The sequence below is a fragment of the Bufo bufo genome, chromosome 3, assembly GCF_905171765.1.
Source record: "Bufo bufo chromosome 3, aBufBuf1.1, whole genome shotgun sequence".
Taxonomy (NCBI): Eukaryota; Metazoa; Chordata; class Amphibia; order Anura; family Bufonidae; genus Bufo; species Bufo bufo.
The window spans coordinates 187,831,818-187,859,739 of NC_053391.1; the positions used below are offsets into that span (position 1 = coordinate 187,831,818).

At 44.2% G+C, this 27,922-nt stretch overlaps 1 protein-coding gene across 7 annotated transcripts; it reads left to right on the forward strand.

The window, feature by feature from the left end:
* Positions 1–27,828, forward strand: LOC120994934 (mitochondrial glutamate carrier 1-like). 7 transcript variants are annotated; one of them, XM_040423832.1, is made up of 11 exons: positions 1–141; positions 6,392–6,465; positions 12,164–12,261; positions 13,385–13,510; positions 13,613–13,668; positions 15,427–15,517; positions 18,442–18,560; positions 24,011–24,215; positions 25,546–25,700; positions 25,871–25,946; positions 26,909–27,828. In XM_040423832.1, the coding sequence occupies exons 3-11, from the start codon at positions 12,242–12,244 to the stop codon at positions 27,069–27,071; spliced, it is 1,011 nt and encodes a 336-aa protein (XP_040279766.1). In that variant the 5' UTR covers positions 1–141; positions 6,392–6,465; positions 12,164–12,241; the 3' UTR covers positions 27,072–27,828. The 7 variants fall into 7 exon arrangements, with proteins under 7 accessions (XP_040279766.1, XP_040279764.1, XP_040279767.1 ...); XM_040423830.1 differs by having other exon boundaries at positions 6,392–6,461; XM_040423833.1 differs by having other exon boundaries at positions 6,392–6,437.
* Positions 27,829–27,922: the final 94 nt, after the last annotated feature.

Below are 27,922 nucleotides of genomic sequence, written 5' to 3' on the forward strand. Positions count from 1 at the left end.
CTCCGGCGGTGTGGAGTTCTGGAACATTCTATAGCCACTCTTTTTTCCCTTTAGGTCACCGAGCAGCGCGGAGCTCCGACCTTCAGGTACAGACATCATCCACCTGACCGCTGTGCCTTTTTACACACGTGACCCCTGCGGGTGAGTATTCCTGGCGCTGGACTTACAGTATGTGTAATGCAGACTCTTCCTAAGCCCATTCCTATTCTATTACATGAGCTAAATGCAGGACCTTACCGGCTTCTTATAATTCTGCTTGTCATGTACACCTAAGGGGTTAATTCTGACACCTCTTAAAGGGACAGTAACCATAAAGCAGACCTCCCAAGTGTCCCTCTTTTTGACCCAAGTCCCTTTTTGCTCCTTAAATGTCCCTCTTTTTTGATCTGAGGTCTAGATTTGCATTATTACATTTAGAATATTGACCCAGAATGTGTTTCCCTGGTTCCTATCTATATATTAAAGCCCGCCTCACATATTATTTCCTTATTTGATGTAATTTTGATTTTAGAAATCTTTATATTCAGATGATTTTGCGCTATTGTGTAAAAAAAAAGCTACAGAAGGGTCTCAATATGCAGGAAAAGTGGACCTTTCACATAATAAACCAAAAGTGTCCCTCTTTGACAGTCCAGAAAGTTGGGAGGTATGATAAAGGCATGTCAGATATAGCTTTGTAGTTAGGCTATTTTCACACTAGCGTTAGTGTGATCCGGCAGGCAGTTCCGTCGATCAGTGTGACAACTGACAGCCTTTGTAGACGGATCCGGGTGCGGATCTGTCTACAAATGCATTGCAAAAAACGGATCCATCTCTTCGCTTGTCATGCGGATGGACGGATCCGTTCTTCAGTTTTGTTTACTAATGCAAGTCAATGGGAATTAATTCCGGCGACTGATCAGGCATTTTGGATGGACATAATACCGCAGCATGCTGCGGTATTATGTCCGGCCAAAACGCCTAACAGTTACTCAACGGAAGGCATACTGATGCAAACTGAACGGATTTCTAGCCATTCAGAATGCATTGGGATATGCTTGATCAGTTATTTTCCGGCATAGAGCCCTTTTGACGGAACTCTATGCCGGAAAAGAATAACGCAAGTGTGAAAGTACCCTTAGTATTCCCTGTTATCAGCCCCTTCAGGCCTCCCAGAGGCGAACTGTCCCTTTGATCTCTTATGATGTATGAGAAGTTTAGATTTTTATTAGTATGTTGGTTAAAGGGGTATTTAGTGGTTAGAACAAGTTGTCACTAGTAGGGATGAGCGAACTTGTGTTTTCATGTTCGGCGTACAAGGTTCGGGTTATCTAAGAATTCCGTTATGGATTCTGCTACCACGGAGCATTACTTATGGTCCGTGGTAGCGGAATCCGTAACTGAATTCTTAGATAACCCGAACCTTGTACGCCGAACTTGGAAACACAAGTTCGCTCAACACTAGTCGAACTTCAAGTTTTGAGGTTTGGGTATTTGCTGAATTGCGTTATGGATTCCGTTACCACAGACCATAACGCAATTCCATGACAGAATGCCTTTTAGAAGCATCCCATTATGCATTTTAGGGATCGACCGATATTGATTTTTTTAGGACCAATACCGATAATTTGTGAACTTTCAGGCCGATAGCCGATAATTTATACCGATTATTCTGGGAATTTTCATTTAAAAAAAAAATAAAGCCTACACAAATCTGCTGAAAATTAATGTTTATTGTTAATGTGTATTTTATTTTTATTTTTTGTAAATCTTTCTTTTTCATTTATACTTAATATTTATTTATTTTTTTACAAACTTTTAGCCCCCTTAGGGACTAGAACCCTTGTCCTATTCACCCTGATAGGATCTCACATTGTTCCTGCTGCTCTGTGCTAAAGATCGGGTCCCCATCCCGATCATCTCCTAGCAACCGTGCGTGAAAATCGCACCGCATCCGCACTTGCTTGCGGATGCTTGTGATTTTCATGCAGCCCTCTTCTATGGGGCCTGCATTGCGTGCAAAACGCAGAATATAGAACATGCTGCGATTTTCACGCAATGCACAAGTGATACGTGAAAATCACCGCTCGTGTGCACAGCCCCATTGAAATGAATGGGTCCGGATTCAGTGTGGGTGCAATGCGTTCACGTCGCGCATCGCATCCGCGCGGAATACTCACCCGTGTGAAAGGGGCCTTAGTTGTCACCTAAGGGCTCATGTACATGACCGCTGTTGTTTTGCGGTCTGCCAGTTGCTGATCCGCAAAACACTGATGGAACGGCCGGCCCATAATAGAGCAGTCCTATCCTTGTCTGTAATGCAGACAATGATAGGATATGTTTTTGTTCGTTTTTTTTTTGTTGGGGGGGGGGCATACGGACAGAGTCATTTCCGCTCTTTTTGCGGCACCATTGAAGTGAATTGTTCCGCATACGGGCTGCATAAAAAAAAGAACGGACATGGACAAAAGCATGAGCCTTTACACAGATCATGACAATGGGAAGCTTCTAACTAACATTGTGAACGGGAGGGATCCTACTGACACTGATCACGAGAACGGGAATCCCGTACCCCAAAAATGGATGGCATAGCTTACTGAGCATGTGCTGTGATGCTTCATTTATTATCGTTGGGACAGCTGGAAATAGCCAATCTCCATCCTCTGCTATCCCCAGCGGAGGGGCACAGCGCATGCTCGATTAGTCATTTAGCGGTATGGGGTCCCTGTTCGGATCCGTTGAGGTCCCATCGGTCTGCCCCTACCAGTCTAAGGGTAACACGGGCGCAGGTTTACAAACAGAAAATGTGCACTGATTTCCGTGTGGATTTCTATGCGTTTCCACACAAATTACACGTGTGTCATGTGCGGTTTCTGATGTAGTTTTTCCCTTGCATTGCAAAGATCCCTCAAAAGACTGACATGTTGCAGATTATAAAACCCACATGGGAGGACTGTTTCCGCACAGAAGAAATAAGCATATTGTACGTGAGACTTGCTGGTACTGTATTACGTTGCTTATTTTCCTCACAGAACTCCACCTGGGGAAAAACATACATAATTCGCAACGTGTGCAGGTAGCCTAAGGGTACGGCAGGTTTTTGCGTGCAGTTTTCCTCTTTTTTCTTTTTTTTTTTATTCACTCCTGGTTTTGGCTTCCAAAACTGCACACAGAAACCTGAATGTGTGGCGGTACACTAATAGTTGTACCCTATCCTGTAGGTAACCCCACTTGCCGACTGCAGAGAATATATAAATCTGCATATGTCTGTAAAATTAGTACACGCTAATTGTGCGGGTGTGGGGAGCCCACTGGCAGTATAGAAAGGACTGCCTTCCCCATCGCCCAGAGAGTAAGTGGCAGAGCGCCAGTCCCAGCGCTCATGTGATTGCGGGATGTGAGAGCTGCTGGGTCTTATCAGCGCAGTACAGACTCTCTGGGGGGTTGTATCCCCCCTGTAAATGAGGCTACTATGTCAGCCCCAGTTACAGGAGAAATCAGCCATAAAACTAAACGAAAAAGCATCTGCCTCTCTGGCCAGGAACATAGGAACGCTTATTGGCTGTTGCTTTTTCCTATAGTGTGCAAGAACGACCACTGCTGATGGATTGCAAGGTGGTCATAACCCCTAGATAAGAGCAGTGTATAATGGGATGGAAAAATTAATCCATCCAGGAAAGGAGGCAACATGGACAATAACAATACATTAGTAAGTGCCTTGTATTAACTTTGTCTACATAATAAATGCTATTTGCTGTATTGAGAGAACCCCTTTAATGTTCCCTTCAAGGTCTTGTTTGACCCGATGTAATGTAATAACCGCCACTGCCTGCCGAACCGCAAGTTCTCCCAGGACGTATAATCCATACACCCCATATATCAAAACAACCGTTATGGAAAGGGGACATAATAAATAAATTAATTAATTAAAAAAAAACTGAAAAACTATTTTTCCCCTTACATTTTTATGGTTGTAAGAAAACAAGAGAAACATAGTAAAATAAAAATGACAAAAATATAGCCCCATGTAAGACTGGAAAAAAGGCGTAATTTTTTTTTTACATAACTAAACAGAAAAAAAAAATTGTATGCATTTCAAAGTTGCATGTGATGAAAAAAGGGGGTATGTTCATACACGTTGGATTTATTCCAACACATATTCACTAGAGGATCTGCAGACAGGATGTGAACTGCCGTGGTGGATCCGTGGCTAGTCTTCGGCTTCTCCTGGCCAGGCCACCTCTTTGTATTGCTGTTGATGATGGCCGCAGCCCTTGAACCTTCCTTTTCTGCTGTGCAATGGACCGTGCACTGTAATAGCTCTTGGCTACATTTAAAGAGGACCTTTCACCTATTATTACACTAAGAAATAACTATACAGCCATGGAGAGCGGCGCCCGGGGATCTCACTGCACTTACTATTATCCCCGGGCGCCGCTCCGTTCTCCCGCTATGCCCTCCGGTATCTCCGCTCACTAAGTTATAGTAGGCGGAGATTCCAGTCACTAAGTTATGGTAGGCGGGGTCAGCCCTTGTTCTGCTCTAGCGCTGGCCAATCGCAGCGCAGAGCTCACAGCCTGGGAGGTTATTTTCTCCCAGGCTGTGAGCTCTGCAATGCGATTGGCCAGCGCTACAGCAGCACAAGGGCAGACTCCGCCTACCATAACTTTATGACCGGAGATACCGGAGGGCATAGCAGGAGAACGGAGCGGCGCCCGGGGATAATAGTAAGTGCAGGGAGATCCCCGGGCGCCGCTCTCCATGGCTATATAGTTAGTTCACAGTGTCATAATAGGTGAAAGGTCCTCTTTAAGGCTCTGCTGGTTCCACTAATTAGAATAGGACCTTCACATGATACCCACAATGCATCTAATGGTTACCTTGGGGACTGACCCGCACAGCGTGCAGTTGCGTCTCTCCGAATGTCATATAAAGAGGCAGAGTATGCCTGCACAAGCCCTTCAACACGCACTTTAGGGATGTTTGCCTTAAGCAATTGGCCGTGCAGACACTGAGTCACTGACGTTTAAAACTGCTTTGACGTGGAGATCGGCCGCCTCCTGGGCACCCCTCGGCCACATTGGGCCTGAAACGTGTGAACCCAGCCTAAAGGAAAGTAATGTCAGCTATTACCCAAAAATACTGTAATTTTCACAGCCTCTGTTGCGCGTTCTGTGGTTCTCGACTGGAAAAAAAAGCAAGCTCCGTTGTTTGACTGATCCATCTCTGCCTCATGGTTTGCAGTGAGTTTGCAAACGGAAACTATAAGGCAGATGTGAACAGAACCTAATTAAAGGGGTTGTCCGAGTTATTTTTTTGTTCTTTCTATGTTCCTAACTGGGCAAATGTAACAGCTTTCCAATTCACTCACTTTATCTCCAGTGGCTGGTTTCTCAGATTTCACTGAGGGTCACATGACCTGTGATGTCAGCTTCTCTCCCTGCTCTGATAAAGGTTGTTTACTGTAAACGAGACGTCACTGTGCTGGCCACGCCCCCTTCACTGCCCTCTCCTAGGATTCTTAACCCATTCAGCTGCACATACTGGCTAGCTGCAGCAGTGACAATTCTGGGCACAGGATCTGACAGACTAGAGAGAGCATTGCACAAGAAGGTAGGGGGAAGATCCTGTGTGTATTAGCAGTGTCATTATACAGTTGGGACATGTAGTTCTACACTTACAAGTTGCTGTTGATTCTCCCAGCACTCAGGGCAGCTCTTGTATCCACTCCCTTAGCAGTGTCATTATACAGCTGGTACTTGTAGTCCTACACATACAACATGCTGCAGAGTCTCCCAGCAGGCAGACATGTCACTCAGGGCAGCTCTTGTATCCACTCCCTTAGCAGTGTCATTATACAGCTGGGACTTGTAGTCCTACACATACAACATGCTGCAGAGTCTCCCAGCAGGCAGACATGTCACTCAGGGCAGCTCTTGTATCCACTCCCTTAGCAGTGTCATTGAACAGCTGGTACTTGTAGTCCTACACATACAACATGCTGCTGAGTCTCCCAGCACTCAGGGATGCTCTTGTATCCACTCCCTTAGCAGTGTCATTATACAGCTGGGACTTGTAGTTCTACACATACAACAAGCTGCAGAGTCTCCCAGCAGGCAGACATGTCACTCAGGGCAGCTCTTGTATCCACTCCCTTAGCAGTGCGGGGGGAGGGGCAGAGTGTTTTTATTGCATGTAAACAAAGGGCCAGAAAAGAACCAGGGAAATGAGGATATATATATATTAATTATATAATTTTGCATAAAACTTGCTTAGCTCAGTTATGTATTGCTGCCCATCAGATTTTCAGTGCTATATTATTTTTTTTTCATAACTCTGACAACCCCTTTAATGCTTATGCTGTGATGTTACTGATATGTACAAAATATTGATCATTATCCCTTTCTTTTAGGCTTGGGCTGAAGACTCCTAAAACCTGAACATCTAAACATCTGCTGGTGAGAAGTAGCCCTGTGTCTAGTGTAGGTATGATGTGTAGTCCTCCCACCGCTTTCTTCTATGTTCTCTCCTGAAGTCTTGGGTTTTTGCTGTTTTCATTTGCATAAATGTGTGGATGGTGGAATGTGTGCATTAGTTTGGGGTAGCGGTGGGTTGGTCGGTTGACAGGTCTTCAAGGTCTTTGTATCCATATGATTTTACACGAAAGAGAAACCATTCTGTATCTCCTTCTGCAGCTTCTTAACTGGCGGACTAAAGCATGAATTGTCAGATGCTGAGTCACGGACTACATGGGTGCTGTCACCCATGCAGTCCGTGACCCATGAATTGTCAGATGCCAAGTCATGGTCTATGTGAGTGCTGTCACTTGGTTTCTCAATGGCTTCTTGACAGAGTGATGTCACTTTTCCAAGAACCTAAGCTGTGAATGAGTAGATTTAATGTTGAAGAACACACATAGCATATATGTCCATGTACGCTTATGTACGTAAGAGATTTGCTGCAGAGAAGCAGCTTTCTTTGTCTGGAAGGGGCCTTAGATATTATTCTCTCCATTTTCGGATCCTGTGCTTAAACCCTTCTCAAATCTGTAAGCATTCTGCATCCAATGCAGGCAAACAGGGGAAAGGAGCCATGCAGATTTTTGTTCAAAGTGGCAAAAAAGCAGCCACGAGCAGAATGAGTGCTCATTCTTTTTGCAGATTTTGTGTGCTCTAAGCCCATTGAAATTGAGCTAATCTACATGCAGGTCTGTGGCAGAAATCCGAGTGTAAGGCCGCATGCACATGACCGAGGTGTGTTTTGCGGTCCGCAAATCGCAGATCCACCAAACAATTTGCAGAACGGCACAGGCAGCCTTTAGATATAACTGCCTATTCTTGTCCGCAAAGCGCGGACAAGAATAGGACATGCTATATTTTTTTTACGGGGCCACGGAACGGATGCGGACAGTACACGGAGTGCTGTCCACATCTTTTGCGGCCCCATTGAAGTGAATGGGTCCGCATCCGAGCCGCCAAAACAGCGGCTCGGGAGCGAACCAAAACAACGGCCGTGTGCATGAGGCCTTAGCCTAGGATTTCTGAGACAGACCCTTATGTAAATAGACCAATGAATTTCACATAGTTACATTTCAAACGTGTGGATATACCCTGTCAAGGGCTATCTGTTTATCAAGTTGCACAGCTTATTTACAAAAATACTGTTTTTAACCCTTTCAGTCCCGAGCCACTTTTCACCTTAAATCCTATTTTTGCAAATCTGACGTGTCATTTTATGTGGTAATAACTTTGGAACGCTTTTACTTATTCCAAGCCATTCTGAGATTGTTTTCTCGTGACATATTGTACTTCATGACAGTGGAAAATTTGAGTCAATATATCTCACCTTTATTTATAAACAAAATTTACCAAAAATGTGGAAAAATTCTCAATTTTCTAAATTTGAATTTCTCCACTTTTAAAACAGATAGTAATACCTATTAAAATAGTCATCAGTCAACATTCCCCATATGTCCGCTTTATGTTGGCATCATTTTGTAAATGTCATTTTATTTTTTTTAGGATGTTAGAAGGCTTAGAAATTTAGAAGCTATTTTTCAAATATTCAACAAAATTTCAAGAACCATTTTTTTAAGCACCAATTCAGTTATAAAGTGATCTTGAGGGGCTTACGTAATGGAAACCACCCATAAATGGCCCCATTTTAGAAATGAGACCTCTTAAATTATTCAAAACTGATGTTACAAACTTTGTTAACCCTTGAGGTGTTCCACAACAATTAAAGGGAAAATGGAGGTAAGATTTCAAAATTTCACTTTTTTGGTAGATTTTTTATGTTAATCATTTATTTCTTGCAACACAGCAAGGGTTAACAGCAAAATAAACCTCAATATATATTACTCTGATTCTGCAGTTTACAGAAATACCCCATGTGGCGGTAAACTGCTCTATGGGCAGTGTTCACAAGGAAACAAGCGCCATATGGATTTTGGAGGCAGATTTCGCTAGAATGGTTTTAAGGCACCATTTTGTATTTGAAGAGACCCTGACGTACCCCTACAGTGGAAACCCTCAAAAAGTGACCCCATTTTGGAAACTACACCCCTTAAAGAATGTATTAAGGGGGTACTGAGCACTTTGACCCCCTAAGTGTTTTACGGAATTTGGAAACACTTGGTTGTAAAAACGAAAAGTTTTGTTTCTTCCAATAAAATGTTGCTTTAGCCCCAAATTTTTCATTTTCACAGGAGAAAAAGCACCCCATAATTTGTTACCCATTTTCTTCTGAACACGGCAACACCCCATATGTGGTGGTAAACTGCTGTGGGGGCACATGGCAGGACTCAGAACGGAAGGAGCTCCATATAGCTTTTGCAGCGCAAATTTTTATTGGTTTTTATTTTTTAAGTGATTGTATTATGTGGGGGCTCACTTTTTGCAGGATGAGGTGACTGTTTGGTACCATTTTGGGGTACATACAAGACTTTTTGATCACTTGGTATTACACTTTTTGTGAGGCAAGGTGAAACAAATGTCTGTTTTGGCATAGTTTTTTCTTATTTTTTTTATAAAGCATTCACCTGAGGGGGCCTATAATGTGATATTTTTATAGAGCAGGTTGTTACAGACGCAGCGATACCTAATATGTCTATCATTTTTATTTTTGTTACGTTTTACACAGTGAAATAATTTTTGAACAGAATATCTTGTTTTTGTGTTGCCATTTTCTGAGAGCCCTATTTTATTTTTATTTTTCTGTTTGTTTTTTGGGCGATTGTCTTAGGTAGGAGCGAATTTTTTTTTCTTAAAACACTTTTACATTATTATTTTTAACTTTTTTTTCAACTTTTGGGGGTCTGATCCCCCTTACAATACATTACACTACTTCTGTATTGTAATGCATTGGCTGTAAGTGCATTACACACTTAACAGCTTCCTGCCTGTGAGATCCAGGGGCTGGATCTCACAGGCTGTCACGGAAGGCAGCCATGATGCCTAAGGAAGGCATCGGGCGGCCTTCCCTGCCATTTGGTCCCCGTCACATCAGCGCGGGCACCCGATGGACATCTTCCACCCAGCAGGATGCCGCGGTCAGCGCTGACCACGGCAGTGCAGAGGTTAATGCGCCGGCATCTGTGTTTTCACTGATGCCGGCGCATACAGCAGGGGTCCGGCTATCTGTGACTGCCGGGCCCCAGCAGCTGATCGGGCAGATGCAGCTACTGCGCCCGCCTGATCAGAGCACTGGTATCCTACGAGTTAACAGAAAGTTCACAAAAATAAAAAAAACTTATCGCAGCACTTCCACCCATCATATCCTCCTTCCCCTCAGTACTCTTATGTCTTATATTACAGTTAAAACTGAGAAATATATATGAAAAAATCTGTACCCCTCCCCTCCTGCGCATAGTTCTTTGTCTTACTGTAAGGCTCCATTCACACATCCACAATTCCATTCTGCATTTTGCGGAATGGAATTGCGGACCCATACATTTCTATGGGGCTGCACGACGTGCGGCCCCGATCCGGAATTGCGGACCCGCACTTCCGGGTCTGCAATTCCGATCCTGAAAAAAATAGAACATGTCCTATTCTTGTCCACAGTAGCGGACAAGAATAGGCATATTCTCTTAGTGTCGGCAATGCTGGGTCCTCTCGGCAGTAGGATGGAAAGACTGTTAATCCCAGTCCCTTGGCTAAACCCTGCCTCTACAGAAGTCTCCATCTGAAGGTGGAGCAGGTCACACATCCACTTTGTTCTTTGCAGGATTTCTACAAGACTGTTTGTCAGTCATCGGCACATTCTCCATGATCCTGAAATTCCCTGTCTAATAACTTCTACAAAACCTATGACTGAATGTACGTAGTTCTAATTGGCCCCAACAAAGTTTACTAGAAAAGCCTGCGTATAACATTCTGGTTGCTTGAATTGTTGTACTCCATTGTTTTTGTGGATTTTTCAGGCTTGCATGCACTTTTCACTACTTTCTATTCAGAGTGGATTTGACTGAAATCCCATCCATTGATACAGTATTAGGATAGAGACACCCGAACCGTTCTATCTGATTTAACCAACATAATCACATTAGCGATACACGTACAGTACATATGGTATTTTTTTTTTAGAAATCCACCCCCGACCCAACCAATCCACCCAACCAAACAGTGGGACCTGTGAAGGGACTGTTACCTGCTCCCCGATGCTGGGTCCTGTCTTCACTGTGCTTTGGTCCCTGCACGTGACCTGTGGGGGCCGAAACACACTGAAGAGAACGGTGGACGCACAGCTGGAGCCCAGCACTGCGGAGCAGGTAACTATGTTTCCCCTGACAGGTCTTGCTGGGTGGAGATTTGTTTAAAAAAAAATGGGAACTGGAAGTTGGACAACCCCTTTAGGCTAGTAAGATACGAGATGGCTTTAATCCGAACAAGTAGAGGGCATATGGGCAACTGTCAGATTGAAACCGTCAAGTATGAAAGTCATTCTCTTCGAACGGTATCATTTTAATCAGCAGAATCAGCCCCACCTACTAGTTACTTACTAAGAAACCGCTGAGCACTGTACATCACTCCTTTCGTCAACAATGAAGGCATTAAATGGAGTAGCAGTACATGTGTGACCACCACTCCATTCACACCCTTTTTTTGCTGCGGCTGTGTAGAGAGGAAGAATGCAGAAACCCCATCCTCGCTATCATGGGGACCCAGCAGTCAGCCACTTATCACCTAGCCTGCAGATAGATAAGACATGTGGATTCTGGGAAAATCGTCTCACAAGTTCGCACTGCTAAATCACAAGTAATGATGGTGACAGCATTGTGATGCACATGATAATGCAATCGCAACGGTAGCTGGTAGAAATGTACGCTTTCTTGCCCTTCGGCTGCCCCGTTCTGGAGATGGGAGCTGGTCCTAAAGGTAGGGACGTTGGTGGCATATCCTAGTGATATGCTATAAATGTTGAGATGAGACAACCCTTTTAAGATCACAAAGATTCCATGTAGACCTAACCTTGAAGGGGTTATCCGACTGTTTGTAACTGGTGACCTATGACCCCATATACCTGAATGGGGCTAAGCTGCACCTAGGCCACGTGACCGATGGTTGTAACGTTACTGGCCTAAGTTAATGAGAAGACCATGGCACTCACAGTAGCGCAAGGGCCTTCTCAAATAGCTGATGACCAGATGTGGGGTCCCAAATGTGAGCCTTTAGGCCATTTACCCACCAGATGCTTTGACACGAACTCAGATTTTTCTTTTAGTGCATGCATTCTTAGATTATGGGAATCTACTTGACCAGTGGAGTTATATTTTTTTTTTATAGTTCTATTTAAAAGCTGGGGAATATTTTTTTTATTATTATTTTTTGACTGTGACCAAGTCGGCAGTTCCCTTCCCTTATTCTAGCAGATTTGTGTTTTTATTTTTATTTATTATACGCGCTTATATAGCACTACTATATTCTACAGCGCTTTACAGACATTAACATCAAGCTGTCCACAATGGGGCTCACAATCTAAGTGTTTCACGCCCCTTTAACGAAAAACATGTGACCTCTATCCGTTAAGCCGGGTGATGCGGGATACTTTATTTACCCTGTTGCATGCCGGTGAGCTGTAAATGAGTCATCTGCGTTCATTGATCTTTCTCGCGGAGCGGTTGCCAGTGGTGTATTTATAGGTCCGCAGCTGAGGGGTTTTCATCGGTCCTCTCTCTTTGCAGAGCTCAGTTGGGCTTCCGTGCCGTAGAGAGCCTGTACTCCTGTGACCAAACCGATCTTCCAGAAGCAAATACTTGAAAATGGCCGAGAAGCAGATTAGGTAATTTATTTTTATTTTTTTATTGACTGTTAAAAAATTGCTTATTGCATATTAAACAATTTTACTTATATTTTGGAACTATTTTTGTGGAGACAGCACGTTTTACAACAGGAACACGAATAGATTCAAGGATGTGGCTTACGTGAGTTGAGCCAAAATCCTATGCTATTTTAGTAGAATAATTTTTACACGAGCAGCTACTGTGGCAAATGATCGCTACGTTCCCAATAATTGCCCAGTGTAAATGCACCTTGTGAGGAAATGACGGACACACAAGTGATTGTTTGCCGGCGGCACATGTCCTTCTGCTGACATAAAGCGTATGAGAGGAGAGGTGGAACAAGTGATCACATTAAGGGTGCATTCACACGACCGGTCCGCAAAAAATATGGATGACGGCCATGTGACATCCATGTTGCATCCGTTTTTTGCGGACCCGTTCTAACAAGACCTATTCTTGTCTGCAAAACGGAAAAGAATAGGACATGTTCTACCTTTTTTGAGGGACTGCGGAATGGACAAACTGATGCGGACTGCACATGGATGCAGAGCAAAAAAACTGTTGTGTGAATGGGGCCTAATAATCACTCTTTCACCCCTCACAATCACTGCACAGTGAAAATTAAAGTAATAACTAGCATTGATTGACATGACATATGTGAAGAGTCTGTCCATAGAGATCAGGTCCTGTGACAGTATCATTTCTACAGGGCACCAGACCTGCATGATGTAAAGGGGAAAAGCAGGTCCAGCAGCTTGGTTTCTATGTGTATCCTGAGACAAGGAGCTGTAATATGCCGTCCTTCTGGCGGTGCTTGTATCTACCTATTTCATAGTCCTAGCCTGATACTCTTGATAAATTGCACACTTTAATTTTCTCAGTACTATGTAAGGTGCCAGGAAGAGTCTACAACAGGGATGGCCAACCTGAGGCTCTCTAGCTGTTGCAAAACTACAACTCCTAGCATGCCTAGACTACCTACAGCAGGGCATGGTGGGAGTTGTAGTTTTACAACAGCTGGAGAGCCGCAGGTTGGCCATACCTGGTCTACAAGAATACATAGCATAGTAACATGTCTAAAGGGCACAGTAGTAACTCGTATATATGCATCTTTATTTTTAGTTTGCCCGCTAAGCTCCTTAATGGTGGGATTGCGGGAATTATTGGCGTGACTTGCGTTTTTCCAATTGATTTGACCAAGACACGGCTCCAAAACCAGAGAAACGGTCAACAAATATACAAAAGCATGTGAGTAAAGATCGTATATAGCTGAAACTAAACTGAACAAACCATGTAAACTTGATATGTTTGGATTGTTAAACCCTTTTCCATGTATTTTTTTTTTTTCAGGTGGGACTGTTTAGGGAAGACGATACGTTCAGAAGGATACTTTGGAATGTACAGAGGTATGTCCCTAATCTTGTAGGCTTGCCTAAAGGAACTAGTAAAATGCAGTGGATAGGGCACAGCAGAGACTGGGCACTGTATATACCAAGTTGTGCTGAGAATACTGGTGCAATCTCTGTAGTGAGATGTAGTATCCCGAACAGAAGCCCGCTACAGAGCATTGCATTTACTATTGCAGCCCGTTTTCTGTTGATGTTTGTGGCCTTGGGAGAAGCTGGCTGATATTCAAATGTAAATCAGTGTGCTGCCTAATAAAACATTCCTGTTTATTTGTTGCTATAGTATATGCTTTTCAGTATAAGGATCATCATTACACTGTATAGATGCTGGGAGTTATAGCAAATGTTACTTAATTTACAGAAACAGTAGCTTAGATTTCAAAGCTCTGTACTGTTCAGACATCTTGATAGACTGCAAAGTGGGTATTTCACTAGTCCAGTTGTAATATGCCAGACTGCTGTATGTAGAATGTTGTTTGTTGCATCTGTGTTTTTCATATTGCAGACGTATCGCCGTGGATTTTGAGGGCTAGCCGATGTGGCGAAGCCACGATGGATCATTAAATGTACTTCAATTGTAATTAGGAAAATACTTTTTGTTTATATACTTTTTGTTTTCTTTATTTATTTTATATATTTTTATTCTAGTGGATTTTTATTTTTTATTTTTTGCTCTTTTTGTATCAGTTAGGCTTCTTGTTTCCTTTCCCCTTGTGTATGTTAACTTTCATCCTTACTTCTCAGGACAGTTCATTGAATGTCAGCTAGGAGGAGTCAATTCTCCTAAATGAGTCCTTCTGATAATTTTCCTTGATCCTGGTACAAATCGTTTTAAATTTCCTTTAATTAGTGAAAATTGGGGGCAGCAGTCAGAGATTGGTTTATACCTAAATCCTGACTCCAATTCTCGGGATAAAGTAACCTCTTTCCCTTTTGGGATGCCATACATGTAGCGTTACAACACTTTTATAGTGCCGCTGAACATGTCAGAAGATTCTTGTTTTTTGCTTTTTTCACTTTTCAGAGACCTTGTATATTTGCGTCTCATGACAAGTGCACTTTACTTTCCAGTTTTGTGATCGTCCACCCTAGACTGAAACTGAAGTATTGTCATCAGCATGAGCTTTAAATACCACCCCATACCCAGGTTTTCATGAACTGTCTTGACAGAAGTTCTCTTCCACGACAAGTGGCTTTGCACGACCCATTCTGCCTTCTTGGATTCTCACTAATGTTGTCCATCCTCTTGCTTTTTTTTACCCCCCTCTGTCACCTTTAAAAATCACTTGTTGAATAGGTCCTTTCTTGTTCCGTTCTTTGCACCTGAATAGCTTGCCGAAATCATAACTCACTTAACCTCTCAACATGTTAGCGTAGCTGCATAACACATGGCCTCACTGAGGGCAGACTCTCTCTGTGCCATTACAAATGACCAGGAGTTCTGGAGACACATAGAATAGGCTTATGTCTAGCACACACAGATCTGAATATATCAAATTATACTACACACCGTTGGTGCTCTTGAACATGCAGGTGCTGGGCACTTTCACACATAGCACATACATTTTAAGTACGTTTGTAAATTAACATAATTTATATTTTTACAGCAAGACATTATTAGACACAGCCTTATTTAGACAAGCTAAATGTATAGCGTTTCAGATATTGTTTTACTTGTAGTGTTCGTTAATTAATTTCTGGCTCTCAATGACAAGCGCTCACCATTACTCTTTGTAACAAGGCTCTTTTATTTTATAGGTGCTGGAGTGAATTTGACTCTAGTAACTCCAGAGAAGGCCATTAAATTAGCTGCCAATGACTTTTTCAGGCATCACTTCTCCCGCGATGGGTACGTAATTGGCAACAAATGCTTTTTCTTTTCTATCAAAGTACGTCTCGCACTAAGGGCTCATTCAGATGGCCGAATGTTGCTTTCCGCATCTGATCCGCAATTTTGCGGATTAGATGCAGACCCATTCACTTCTACGGGGCATCAAAAGATGTGGACAGCAACACAGTGTGTTGTCCACCTCTTTTCTTCCGTTCCGCGCCCCCGCAAAACAAATAAAACATGTCCTATACTTGTCAGTGAAAATCAGGACGTGGCCCCACTGATGTCTATGGGAACTGCCTGCAAAAAATGCACACGGATGCGGACAGCAAAAAACATAAGGCAGTCTGAATGAGCCCTAAAACAGGGTTTCCTTGGTTCTTTGAAGCGTGGCTAGGGGTTCTCCAGGGGTGTTCTCCATGGGTGACTCTCAAATATGCACAAAGTATCCCACCAGGCATACATTCCCGTCCAGTGTGACATTGGATGTGAAGAGACGCTGCTGCATTGCTGAGGCAATCGTCTGACACCGAATGCTAGATTGGTGAGAGAGAGGGGCTGGGCAATAACTTTTAAACCGGTCACATAAAAAATTCAGACCACTTGGCAAGCAGCATATTATAGAGCAGGAGCAGCTGAGCAGATTGATATATATTTTCATTAGAAAAGTTCCAGTATAGCCGTATAAAGTTCTTGTCATTTATTCATTTTCAATCTCCTCTCATTCTTGGCTTAGGACTCCAGTGGGTGGTTTTACTTAGTGATTGTCAGCTATTTCTATATTCACACTTGTACCGATTGCACTGAAATTTCAGTATGAACTGTTCATTGTCCATGATGGTGTTTTTTTTTTTTTTTTTTTTTTTTTTTAATGCCCTCCTTCACCCGGTGACAGTTACACCCTGCTGATCCATCATGGCTGCCTTTTCCAGACATCCGGTTTCTGCTTGTAATTTCCTAACCCATTTAAAGGCTATGGACACCTACAGGGCATTTTTTATTGCATTTTACTCATTTTGGGCTAAAAATCATTTTTTCTATTGGTCTTTATTAAAAGTTTTCATCAGTTTTTTAAATGCAGGGGTTAAAATTGGTGAAGCCTTACCTCCTGATCTCCTGACCTCATCAACATTCATTCTAGCTAAACTCTTATCAAGCTAGTAAGAATATGGCTCAAGTGAGTGTTTATTAGGTGAGGAGATCAGAATTAAGGCTTCACATGAGCTTTTAAGGTGACAGGACTCAGAAGTGATACTCTGCAAACAGACTGATTTTTTTCACCCCTGTATCTCAAAAACTGTTAATTTTTAATAAAGACCAACTGAAAAAAAGATTTTTAGCCCAAAATTTGTAAATGCAATCATAAAAAAAATTGCCACAGAGCTGTCCATAGCCTTTAAAGGGTTTCTGTCACCCCGCAAAACTCATTATTTATTTTTTTTGGATAGTTAGATTCTTCATAGTGCGATATAGGAGAATATAATGCTCTTACTTACTTTCATGCGGCCGATTCTTTATAAAACGAACTTTTATAATATGTAAATGAGGGCTCTACCAGCAAGTAGGGCATCTACTTGCTGGTAGCTGCTGCAGAAATCCGCCCCCTCGCCGTGTTGATTGACAGGGCCAGCCGTGATCTCCTCCTCCGGCTGGCCCTGTCAGTAATTCAAAAATCGCACGCCTCGCGTCATTCGGCGCAGGCGCTCTGAGATGAGGAGGCTCGTCTCCTCAGCACTCCCTCAGTGCGCCTGCGCCGATGACGTCTTCTCTTTCGGTGATGTCATCGGCGCAGGCGCACTGAGGGAGTGCTGAGGATACGAGCCTCCTCATCTCAGAGCGCCTGCGCCGAATGACCCGAGGCGCGCGATTTTTGAATTACTGACAGGGCCAGCCGGAGGAGGAGATCACGGCTGGCCCTGTCAATCAACACGGCGAGGGGGCGGATTTCTGCAGCAGCTACCAGCAAGTAGACGCCCTACTTGCTGGTAGAGCCCTCATTTACATATTATAAAAGTTCGTTTTATAAAGAATCGGCTGCATGAAAGTAAGTAAGAGCATTATATTCTCCTATATCGCACTATGAAGAATCTAACTATCCAAAAAAAAAAAAAATGAGTTTTGCGGGGTGACAGAAACCCTTTAAGTTATTGGGAGCTGACATGGTGTCTACACAATGAGTGGAGTCTTCTAGTATTTTTACTAGAAGTTATGAATGAATTGCTAGCAGTCTGCAGTAAGGGTTCAGAGGGGTGGTAACCAGTTGGGGGGTGTCCCTGCATAGTCTACAATGGCAGCACTGACTGGATAGAGTCAGACTCTGCAGGGACACCCCCCACTACTGGTTACCACCCCTCTGTACCCTTACTGCAGACTGCTAGCAATTCATTCATAACTTCTATTAGAAATAATAAAGGAATGGCACAACATAGAGGCTCCAGAATTGTTATTACATTGGGGATGCATGAAGCTATTAAAACAGGAATGTCAGGAGGTTTTCTGTCAACACTGTTTGACTGGATGTGTGTGCATTTATTTTTATTTTTTATAAAGTTGGGTTCATGCAGTTAAAAAAAAAAAAAAATCAACCGCTTTTGTGACTGTACTTTGAGACAAAAGTGAATTAAACAGGAATTGGAAATATAAAGGAATAACTTCTTCCCCTTCCTACTGGATCCATTACTGACTTTAGGCTTAAAAAAACTGTTGGTGACACCACCCTGAGTTCTGATGGCCATCTAGGATTTTACCACTCTGGGAAATTAGACGATGCCTCCATCTGTTTAATGTCTTTGGACGGGTTCTTCTTGGTATAAAAATAGCTTTGCTGCAGATACTTTATCTTATTCCTTAGAGCTTTGATAAAATCACACATTGCATGGACTTAGCTTTTGAAGATGGTAAATACATTTTATTTATTTAATTTAATTATATTTTTTTTTTAGCAAGAAACTCACACTGGTGAAAGAAATGCTGGCAGGATGTGGAGCTGGGACCTGTCAGGTTATTGTAACCACTCCTATGGAAATGCTGAAGATTCAGCTGCAGGATGCTGGAAGACTAGGTATCTATACCGCCTACCACATGATTAATTTGTATTCATTAAAGAAAACTATGTGAAAGGAAATCTACTTCTGGTAAAATATGTACATTGGATTATGCCTTGTGCAGGGCCTGCCAGGCATTGCTTGACAAAGGGAATCCAGTTACCCCATGTTTTTAAACTCTCCAGAAAATCCCTTTAACATGACAATGATAGAACTACCTGTGATTTGCTGTGATGTGGGTTTTCACGTGGACTCCCTGTAGGTTTCGCTCCATTGAATAGAACCAAACCACCAGCAGGCTCCCACTGCGGCTTTGCAATGGCTCCGTGTGGTACCTGCACCAAGAATGGACCTTTTTGTTCTTGGCGCGGTCTTAAAAGCCCTCAGGTAAGTATGCCTGTCTGGGTTTCTGTGTACCGGGGCTGGACTCTCTATGGCGATCTGTACCTGGGGACCCTCTGCACACGCCGTCACGGGGGGTAAACTACACTGCGGCGGCTTCCTCTCTCCACCCAGCGTCTTGTGGGGGCGGCGGCGCTGCGCTTGTTACATGCCGGCCGGGACCCCTTCGCTTCCGGATCCCGCCAGCGCAGCAGCAGGGGGGGGCGGAGCTTCGCGCAGTCGTCTCTATTCTTCTGGAGGGGGCGGAGCCTAATTTTCCCATCGCGCTTTTCCGCCTGCCTGCTTCAGACTGATATACAGCATGGATCTCTTCGCTCCTTGATAGCTTCCTTGGCGCAAGGGGAATGGTTAACTTCCGTGGATATCCAGGACGCCTACCCGCACGTCCCCATCGCGATCGCCCACCAGCGTTTTTTGCGCTTCGCGGTCCACTCGGACCACTACCAGTTCGTCGCCCTGCCATTCGGTCTGGCGACTGCGCCGAGGGTGTTCACCAAGGTGCTCGCTCCGCTTATGGGCCTTCTTCGCTCCATGGGCATCACCTTGATTCCGTACCTGGATGACATTCTCATCAAAGCGTCGTCGTTCCGGCAGTGCGAGGAGAGTCTGCAGATCATCTTGGACACTCTCGCCCGCTTCGGGTGGCTAGTGAACCTTCGGAAATCCTCCCTGGTCCCGTCCACTCGGATTCGGTTCCTCGGTATGCTGCTGGACTCCGGGACAGCTCGGGTGTGTCTTCCAGCAGACAAGGTGAAGGACCTTCGCAGCGCGGTGCTCCGTTTGCTTCGGCAGCGCACAGTCTCCATCCGGACTTGTATGCGGGTGTTGGGCCTTATGGTGGCCTCGTTCGAGGTGGTACCATTCGCTCAATTTCACACCCGGTCCTTTCAGCGGGCGATCCTCTCGACCTGGGACAAGTCCCAGGAATCCTTGGATCGTCTGTTTCCCCTTCCTCAACAGGTTCGGTCGGACCTCCATTGGTGGCTCTCCCCAACTCACCTGGATATGGGGGAAGTCTTTCCTTCCGATCAGATGGACGGTCATTACGACCGAAGCCAGTCTTCAGGGTTGGGGAGGAGTCTTCGGCACTCGGACTGCCCAGGGCGTTTGGTCTCCGTCAGAGTCCAGACTGTCCATCAATGTCTTGGAGCTTCGTGCAATTTTCCTCTCACTGCGCCATTGGCCTCCCCTCCTGCAGGGCCTTCATGTCCGAGTCCAGTCGTGTGGCGTATGTCAACCATCAGGGGGGGGACTCGCAGCTCGACCGTCATGTCGGAGGCGGCGAGGATTCTCAGGTGGGCGGAGGCCCATGTTCCGGCCCTGTCGGCGGTCCACATTCCCGGCGTTGTCAATTGGACGGCAGATTTCCTGAGCCGGACGACGATAGACCCCGGGGAATGGTCTCTCCATCCGGAAGTGTTCGACGCTCTCTGTCATCGCTGGGGGCGGCAGGACGTGGATCTGATGGCCTCCGGTCTCAATCACAAGCTTCTGTGCTACTTCGCCCGCGCAAGGGATCCCGCAGCTTGAGGAGTGGACGCGCTCGTGGCGCCGTGGGACGGGTTTACGTTCCTTTATGTCTTTCCGCCGCTGTCCCTCCTGCCTCTGACTCTCCGCAGGCTCAAGTGGGAGGGCGTTCAGACCCTGCTGATCGCTCCGGACTTGCCGTGCCGGGCATGGTACTCGGATCTTGTCCTCCTGCTAGGGGACGTTCCGTACCCGCTCCCTCTCAGACCCGATCTTCTGTCGCAAGGGCCCGTCTTCCACCCGAGTTTAGATACTCTTCGTTTGACGGCGTGGCTCTTGAAACTTTCCTTTTGAAACAGCAGGGTTTTTCCGATGCAGTGGTTCGGACGCTCATTCGGGCCAGGAAACCTATTTCTTCCAGGATATATTATAGAACCTGGAAGTCCTTCCTTCGTTTCTGTGAGGAGCGGGACCTATCTCCCAGATCCTTCTCCATGCCGGTCGTTTTGGCCTTCCTTTAGTCCGGACTGGAATTGGGCATGGCGCTAAGCTCCTTGAAGGGCCAGGTGTCGGCCCTTTCCATTTTCTTTCAACGATCCTTGGCGGGACTGGGTCCTGTTAGGACCTTCCTTCAGGGCGTTGCGCACTCCGTTCCGCCGTACCGTCTACCGCTTCATCCGTGGGATCTCAACTTGGTATTGGGAGTTCTGCAGGCTTCCCCTTTCGAACCCTTGCGAGAGGCTTCCCCCCCCCCCCCCCCCGCCTGCTTTCCTGGAAAGTGGCCTTCCTGGTGGCCATCACATCCATACGAAGGGTTTCAGAATTGGCAGCTCTGTCATGATGTGAACCATTCCTGATCTTTCATCAGGACAAGGTGGTCCTCCGTCCGGTCCCTTCCTTTTTACCCAAGGTAGTGTCGGCTTTTCACCTCAATGAGGACATTGTCCTTCCATCCCTTTGTCCTGGGCCCTCCCATCCGCGGGAGGTGTTGTTGCACCGTTTGGATGTGGTGCGGGCTCTGCGTATTTACCTTTCGGCCGTGGCCCCCTTTCGGCGCACGGGATGCCTTGTTCATCCTTCCGGAGGGTTCTAGGAAGGGGTTGGCAGCTTCAAAGGTGACGATTTCCCGGTGGATTCGCTCCACTATTTTGGAATGTTATAAGCGAGAAAATGAGATTTTGTGAAACTCGCCTGTAAAATCTTTTCTCGCTTGATTCATTGGGGGACACAGCACCCACCCCCGTTTGGGTCCGTTGACCGTGGAATTAGTTGATGTGGTTATATCCTTCTGCTTCTCCTACTGCTTTTGCACAAACTGAAGGCTGTCTCCTGGCCGGAGGGGGTATAGCTGGTGGGGGAGGAGCTAACAGTTTTCAGCCTAGTGTCGCCTCCTAGTGGCAGCAAGCGGCTATACCCATGGTCTGTGTCCCCCAATGAATCAAGCGAGAAACAGATTTTACAGGTTTCACAAAACGTTTTTTTGCGGACCCATTGAAGTGTATGGTTCCGCATACGGTCCGCAAAAAACCCATAACGGAAACGGAAAGAAAATAAGTTTGTGTGCATGAGCCCTAAGGGTACATTTACACGACCGTATAATTTTATCCGCATCCGTTCTGCATTTTGCGGAATAGATGTGGGGACAATGTTCAGTATGTTGTCTGCATCCGTGTTTCTGCATTTATAGTCCGCAAAAATATGAAGCTTATACTAGGGATCGACCGATATTGATTTTATTTATTTTTTTAGGACCGATACCGATAATTTGTGAACTTTCAGGCCGATAATTTATACCGATTATTCTGTGAATTTTCATTTTAAAAAAAAAAAAATCCTACACATCTGCTGAAAGTGAATGTTTATTGTTAACGTGTATTTTTTTTATTTTATTTTTGTAAATCTTTTTTTCATTTATACTTAATATTTAGGTGTTTTTTTGTTTGTTTTATTTTTTTACTAACTTTTAGCCCCCTTAGGGACTAGAACCCTTGTCCTATTCACCCTGATAGAGCTCTATCAGGGTGAATAGGACCTCACACTGTCCCTGCTGCTCTGTGCTTTGTGCACACAGCAGCATGGAGCTTACCATGGCAGCCAGGGCTTCAATAGCGTCCTGGCTGCTATGGTAACCGATTGGAGCCGCAGGATTACACTGCTGGGGCTCCTATCGGAGGAGGAGGGGACCCTGTTGGCACTGCCACCAATGATTAATACTATTGGGGCTTGGGTGGGGGGGGCGCACTGTGCCACCAATGATTAATACTGGGGGGCTTGGGCGGGCGCACTGCGCCACCAATGAAGCTAAATCTCTAATTTATTCTTATACAGGAGGCGGGAGCTGGCTGCAGAATCACATAGCCGGCTCCCGACCTCTATAAGCGGTAGCTGCGATCCGCGGCACCTGAGGGGTCAACTACCGCGGATCGCGGCTACCGCTCATAGAGGTCAGGAGCCGGCTATGTGATTCTGCAGCCAGCTCCTGCCTCCTGTATATGAATGAATGAGAGATTTATCTTCATTGGTGGCGCAGTGGCCACAGCCCCTCTTGTCCTCCCTCCTCTCATTGATGGCAGCAGCAGCACAGGGGGAGGGAGACACTGCTTCCTTCTCCCCTGTGCTGCTGAGGGAACACGGAGAGCGTATGTTCCCCATACGTTATCGGAATATCGGCAAAATAGATGCCGATACCGATAACAGTCAAAATCCTGAATTTCGGCCGATAATGTCGGTAAAACCGATAATCTGTCGATTCCTAGCTTATATTACTATTGTCCGCACAGATCGGTCCACAGCCCCATTCAAGTCAATGGATCCGCAAATTGCGGATGACATACGGAATGGTTTCCCTATGTCATCCATTTTTTTGCGGATCTGTTTTTGTATTATTGAAGGCCTTAATGATTCTTTTTTTTTTTTCTTCAGTATTTTGCGGACGGTAAAAAACGGAACACAGACGGAAGTCAATCGTCCGCAAAATGCAGACACACAGATCCGTTATTTGCGGACTGCAAAACGGAAAGGATTATACACGGTTGTGTGAATGTACCCTAAGTGTATATACAGAGAGGGCTATCCGTCAGATAACTTCTCCCCTGTGAACAATAGAATCAAAATAGCAGAGATTTAAATTAATGCATTATATGTTTTAGGCTACATGCACATGAACATTGTTTGTTTCCACGTCCGTTCCGTTTTTTGTTTTTTTTTGTGGATAGGATGCAGACTTGTCTATTTTAGGCAATGTTACAACAGATCCGCAAAAAAAAAAAAAACCCGGATGTCATTCGTTTTTTTATTTTTTTATTTTTTGCGGGACAAACCCTTTAAGGAGTGCAGTACTGTATGAGTAGTACTGCAGGTAGAGAGTTCAGATTGCTGTTTTTTTGTTTGTTTTTTCCCACAGTGCCCCCTGCAGCTTTGCCAGTGCACAGTGGGGGAACGGGGGCATTGGGAAAATAAAAAAAAGATGGCAATCATTTAGTACTGTCTAACTGAGGTGACATACTCCCTTTTATCATCTTTGTCTAGGGCATTTGCCAACCTTTTTCCTTGTAGCAAAATCATGTGTAGTTAATTTGGTATGGCTTTTGTTTTTCAGCGTCTTGTCAGAAAGCTGCTATTGGGATACAAAGTCTTTCTCAGAGTGCAAAGCATTTGAATACCATCCCTGTGCTCTCCAGGGCTTATAATATTGGGCCAGCGTTGGTGACACAGAAGTTGTCTGCTACTCAGATTGCTTCTGAACTTCTGAGAACCGAGGGTGTAAAAGGACTTTATAAAGGACTGGGGGCTACGTTACTGAGGTATGGATTTATAATAAGAAAACAATATTCTGTTTGTTTTACAGCGAAGGTTGAGTTCACATCAGCGTTCAGCTGCTCCGTTCTCCTGTTCCGTTATAGGAGCAGGAGAACGGAAAGGACGGACCCCATAGACTATAAAGGGGTCTGTTAGATTCAAAAATCTTCCTCTGAGCAGAAACCTGAGACAAAAGTCCTGCATGCGCATCTTTAGTCTCCGCTTCAAAATCCTCTTCTGAGCGGAAACCTAACGGACCCCATTATAGTCTATGGGGTCCTTAGGCTCCGTTCGGCTCAGTTATGTGCCGAATCCGTCCTTTCCGTTCTCCGGCTCCTAAACGCAACAGGGGAACGGAAAGGCTGAACGCTGATGTGAACTCAGCCTAAGGTATAATAACTGTGTGGTGTGCATTGCTGAGAACCCAAGCTGCTTACACTCTGTAGTTTTGTGAACGCTATTTTGTCTCTAGATTAAAATCTGACAGCCTAAGGGCCAGTTCAGAGTTTTTTTGGCGCTGATTTGGGAGCATTTGTGCCTCAAAAAACACCTCAAACCAGCCCCCATTCATTTCAATGGGAAGCAGCACTCCATGTGGATAAAAGAAGCAGCATGCTCTATCTGGGGGCAGTATCGGCACTGAATCTCCCATCAAAATGAATAGGAAGCAGGGAAAACAGCTCCATGTAAGTCCATGCGTTTTTTTTAAAGAGAACCTGACATGTCTGTTTTTTAATAGCTTCATGCATGTAATAAGAATTCTGGGACATCTATTTTTATGGCTCTGTATTGTGCCATTCTGCTATTATTTCTACTAGAAGTTATGAATGAATTGCTAGCAGTCTGCAGTAAGGGTACAGAGGGGTGGTAACAAGTTGGGGGTGTGTATCTGCACAGACTCGCATCCAATCAGTGCTGACATTTTCCGACTGCGTAGGTGTACACCCCCAACTGGTTACCACCCCTCTGTACCCTTACTGCAGACTGCTAGCAATTCATTCATAACTTCTAGTAGAAGTAATACAGGAATGGTACAAAATAGAGACATAAGAATAGATGCTCCAGAATTGTTATTAAATGGGGAATACATGAAGCTATTAAAACAGGCATGTCAAGAGTGGTGAAAGGTCCTCTTAAACTCCATTTTCCGCACGTTTTTTGGTGCAGATTCACATAAAAATCCTCAAGCTGAAAATGCAGCTTTGTATTGAAGTGTAGACCCATTAATTAAAAAAAAGACTCGCGTGAAGACGCACGTAAAGCAGTTGTGTGAACTGGCCCGAAGAAGTGTGAGCACTCTGATGATTGATTTTTTTTTCTTCCATTTTCTTATAGGGATGTTCCATTTTCAGTCATCTATTTTCCATTGTTCTCCAACCTTAATAAACTGGGAATGTCCTCCGCAGATGGGAAGGCGCCATTTCTTCACTCGTTCTTTGCAGGCTGTGCTGCTGGCTGCACAGCAGCTGTGGCTGTCAATCCTTGTGATGGTGCGTATCTTTCACATGTCTCATTATCTATTTTTAACGCTAGTTCATCTGCAAGGCTATCAAATTGTGTGTGCACGCACGTATATTTACACACAGACTATATCTGATGCTGGTGCTTGTTTCTAGCTGTTAAGTTATGTCTTGATTTTTGTCTTTTTTTACCTCTTCAGTGATAAAGACTCGTCTTCAGTCATTGAACAAAGGAGCCAATGAAGAAGCTTACAGTGGAATAATAGATTGTGCCACGTAAGAAATCGTTGTTTTTTTTTGTGTTTTTTTTGTGGGCATATGTGTAGTTTATATTGTAAAAAAAAAAAAGGGCAGTAAATTCAAACTTATTAAATAGTAGTGGAAGTCCCAGTTTAATATAAATGTAGACTTGTTGATTTTCATTGTTGTATTAAAAGTTTGAGAAATACGTTTTAACCCAAGTCACATGTGCGTCTGTGGTTAGGGCTACATGACCATTTTTTAAGGTGCATCCGTACGCCATATCATGTAATGTCCATTAAAATGATATTCTGGTAATAAATAAGTGTCTCAACTAGATAGACTGTTCACCGCTAGATAGGCGGGTTCCCTCGTCCCCTACTTACATGGAGCGGTGATTGAGCTTGCATTTTACCTCTCAAAGTCTATGAGAATGATGAAGATTTTGTACTTGATTATCTCCATCAGCCCCTCAAACTTTGAATGGAGCAGCAGCAGGTATGCTCAACCATTGCCTCATTGAAATTGGTGGACCACCACTTATCTAGCAGTTACCGTCTACCCACTGGATAGGTGATTTATTGCAGGAATAATCTGGTAAAATATAAAAAATTTTGGTGGGTTCCCTTGTATTGAAAAGTCAATTCAAATACGCATTTCGTTGTTGCGAAGGTAAAAAACATATTCTACGCTAACGTTTGCCAGAAGGACAACATTTTGCTAATGTTATATGGAAGGTATTTTTACAACCATTACGACTGATCCTCTCAGCCGTCTCTTAATTGCTGCATAAGCGCACTATGAGAACTTCTTTAGAATCTGTAGGAGTTGTAATGTCTGCCATACTGGTTGTCATCCAGCTTTTCTAAAAAAAAAAAAAACTGATTTAACAAGGTTACTTGACAGACAAAGAAAAGTTTGGTGTTACTTTTTATATATGCAGACTCTTCAACTTACACCTGCGGTTGTGTAATCTTGTGTGTTTTCTCACTTTACAGGAAAATCTGGAAAAAAGAGGGCCCATCTGCCTTTCTAAAGGGATCAGGATGTCGAGCATTAGTTATTGCACCCCTTTTTGGTATAGCTCAGGTAGTTTACTCCCTTGGTGTGGGAGAAGCAGTTGTGGAGTTTGCTCAGTTTCGCAGCTTAGCATCACAATAATTCAAGCATTCCATGGGACTTGAAGAAAAATGACCACACACGGATTGTGTCTTTACCTTCACTTTGGGATAAATTGAACCGTTTTTTTCTATGACGCCAGAAGAAACTATTGGCACCTAACTGATTTTCATTGTTACCCCTGCTCCCATCCTTTGTTTAGCACTTTTGTCCTCCACCCCCAATTGTTTATATGCCTTTACTTGCTTACGTGAAATAGCACTTGTTTGCCGCAGTGACACATCAGGGGTATATAGGTACCTAGGGAGTTGTTAGTTCACTATGCATTCCCGATTTTCACGTCAGAGGGTAACTCTGGTATGTTAGCAGAGAGAATAAGATTGATATTGCAAGTCGCAGAGGGTTTTTATGTTCAGATAACTGCACCGTGGAATTCTTGGTCATCTCCAAGACTTGCATGTGTAGTATATTCTGGAAGTTATGGGTCTGGATGAGTGTACTTGAAACAAAAGCCGTCTGTGGAAGTGAACAAAACAATGGTTCACTGGGGCCAATATCATTTTGTGGAATGTCTGGTGCACATTCTGAAAGTGGTTCTCCAGGAATTAAAAAAATGAAAATACTTAAATATTATTTTGTAATAAATATATTCACAGATGCCTTTCATTACTCAGAATGGCTTATTTTGTCTAGGGAGCAATCATTAGGAGAAATAAAATGGCCGGCGTCCTATCAGTACACACAAAACCTGTCCTAATCACACAGGAGGACAAGTTACTTTACCACAATGAGCCATAGTGCTGCCTCATCCTCCTCTCTGCTTGTCAGAAATCATGATCCTGAATACAGGTGAATCTCTGTGGGAATGGAGATGATGCGGAGGGTGAGGTGTG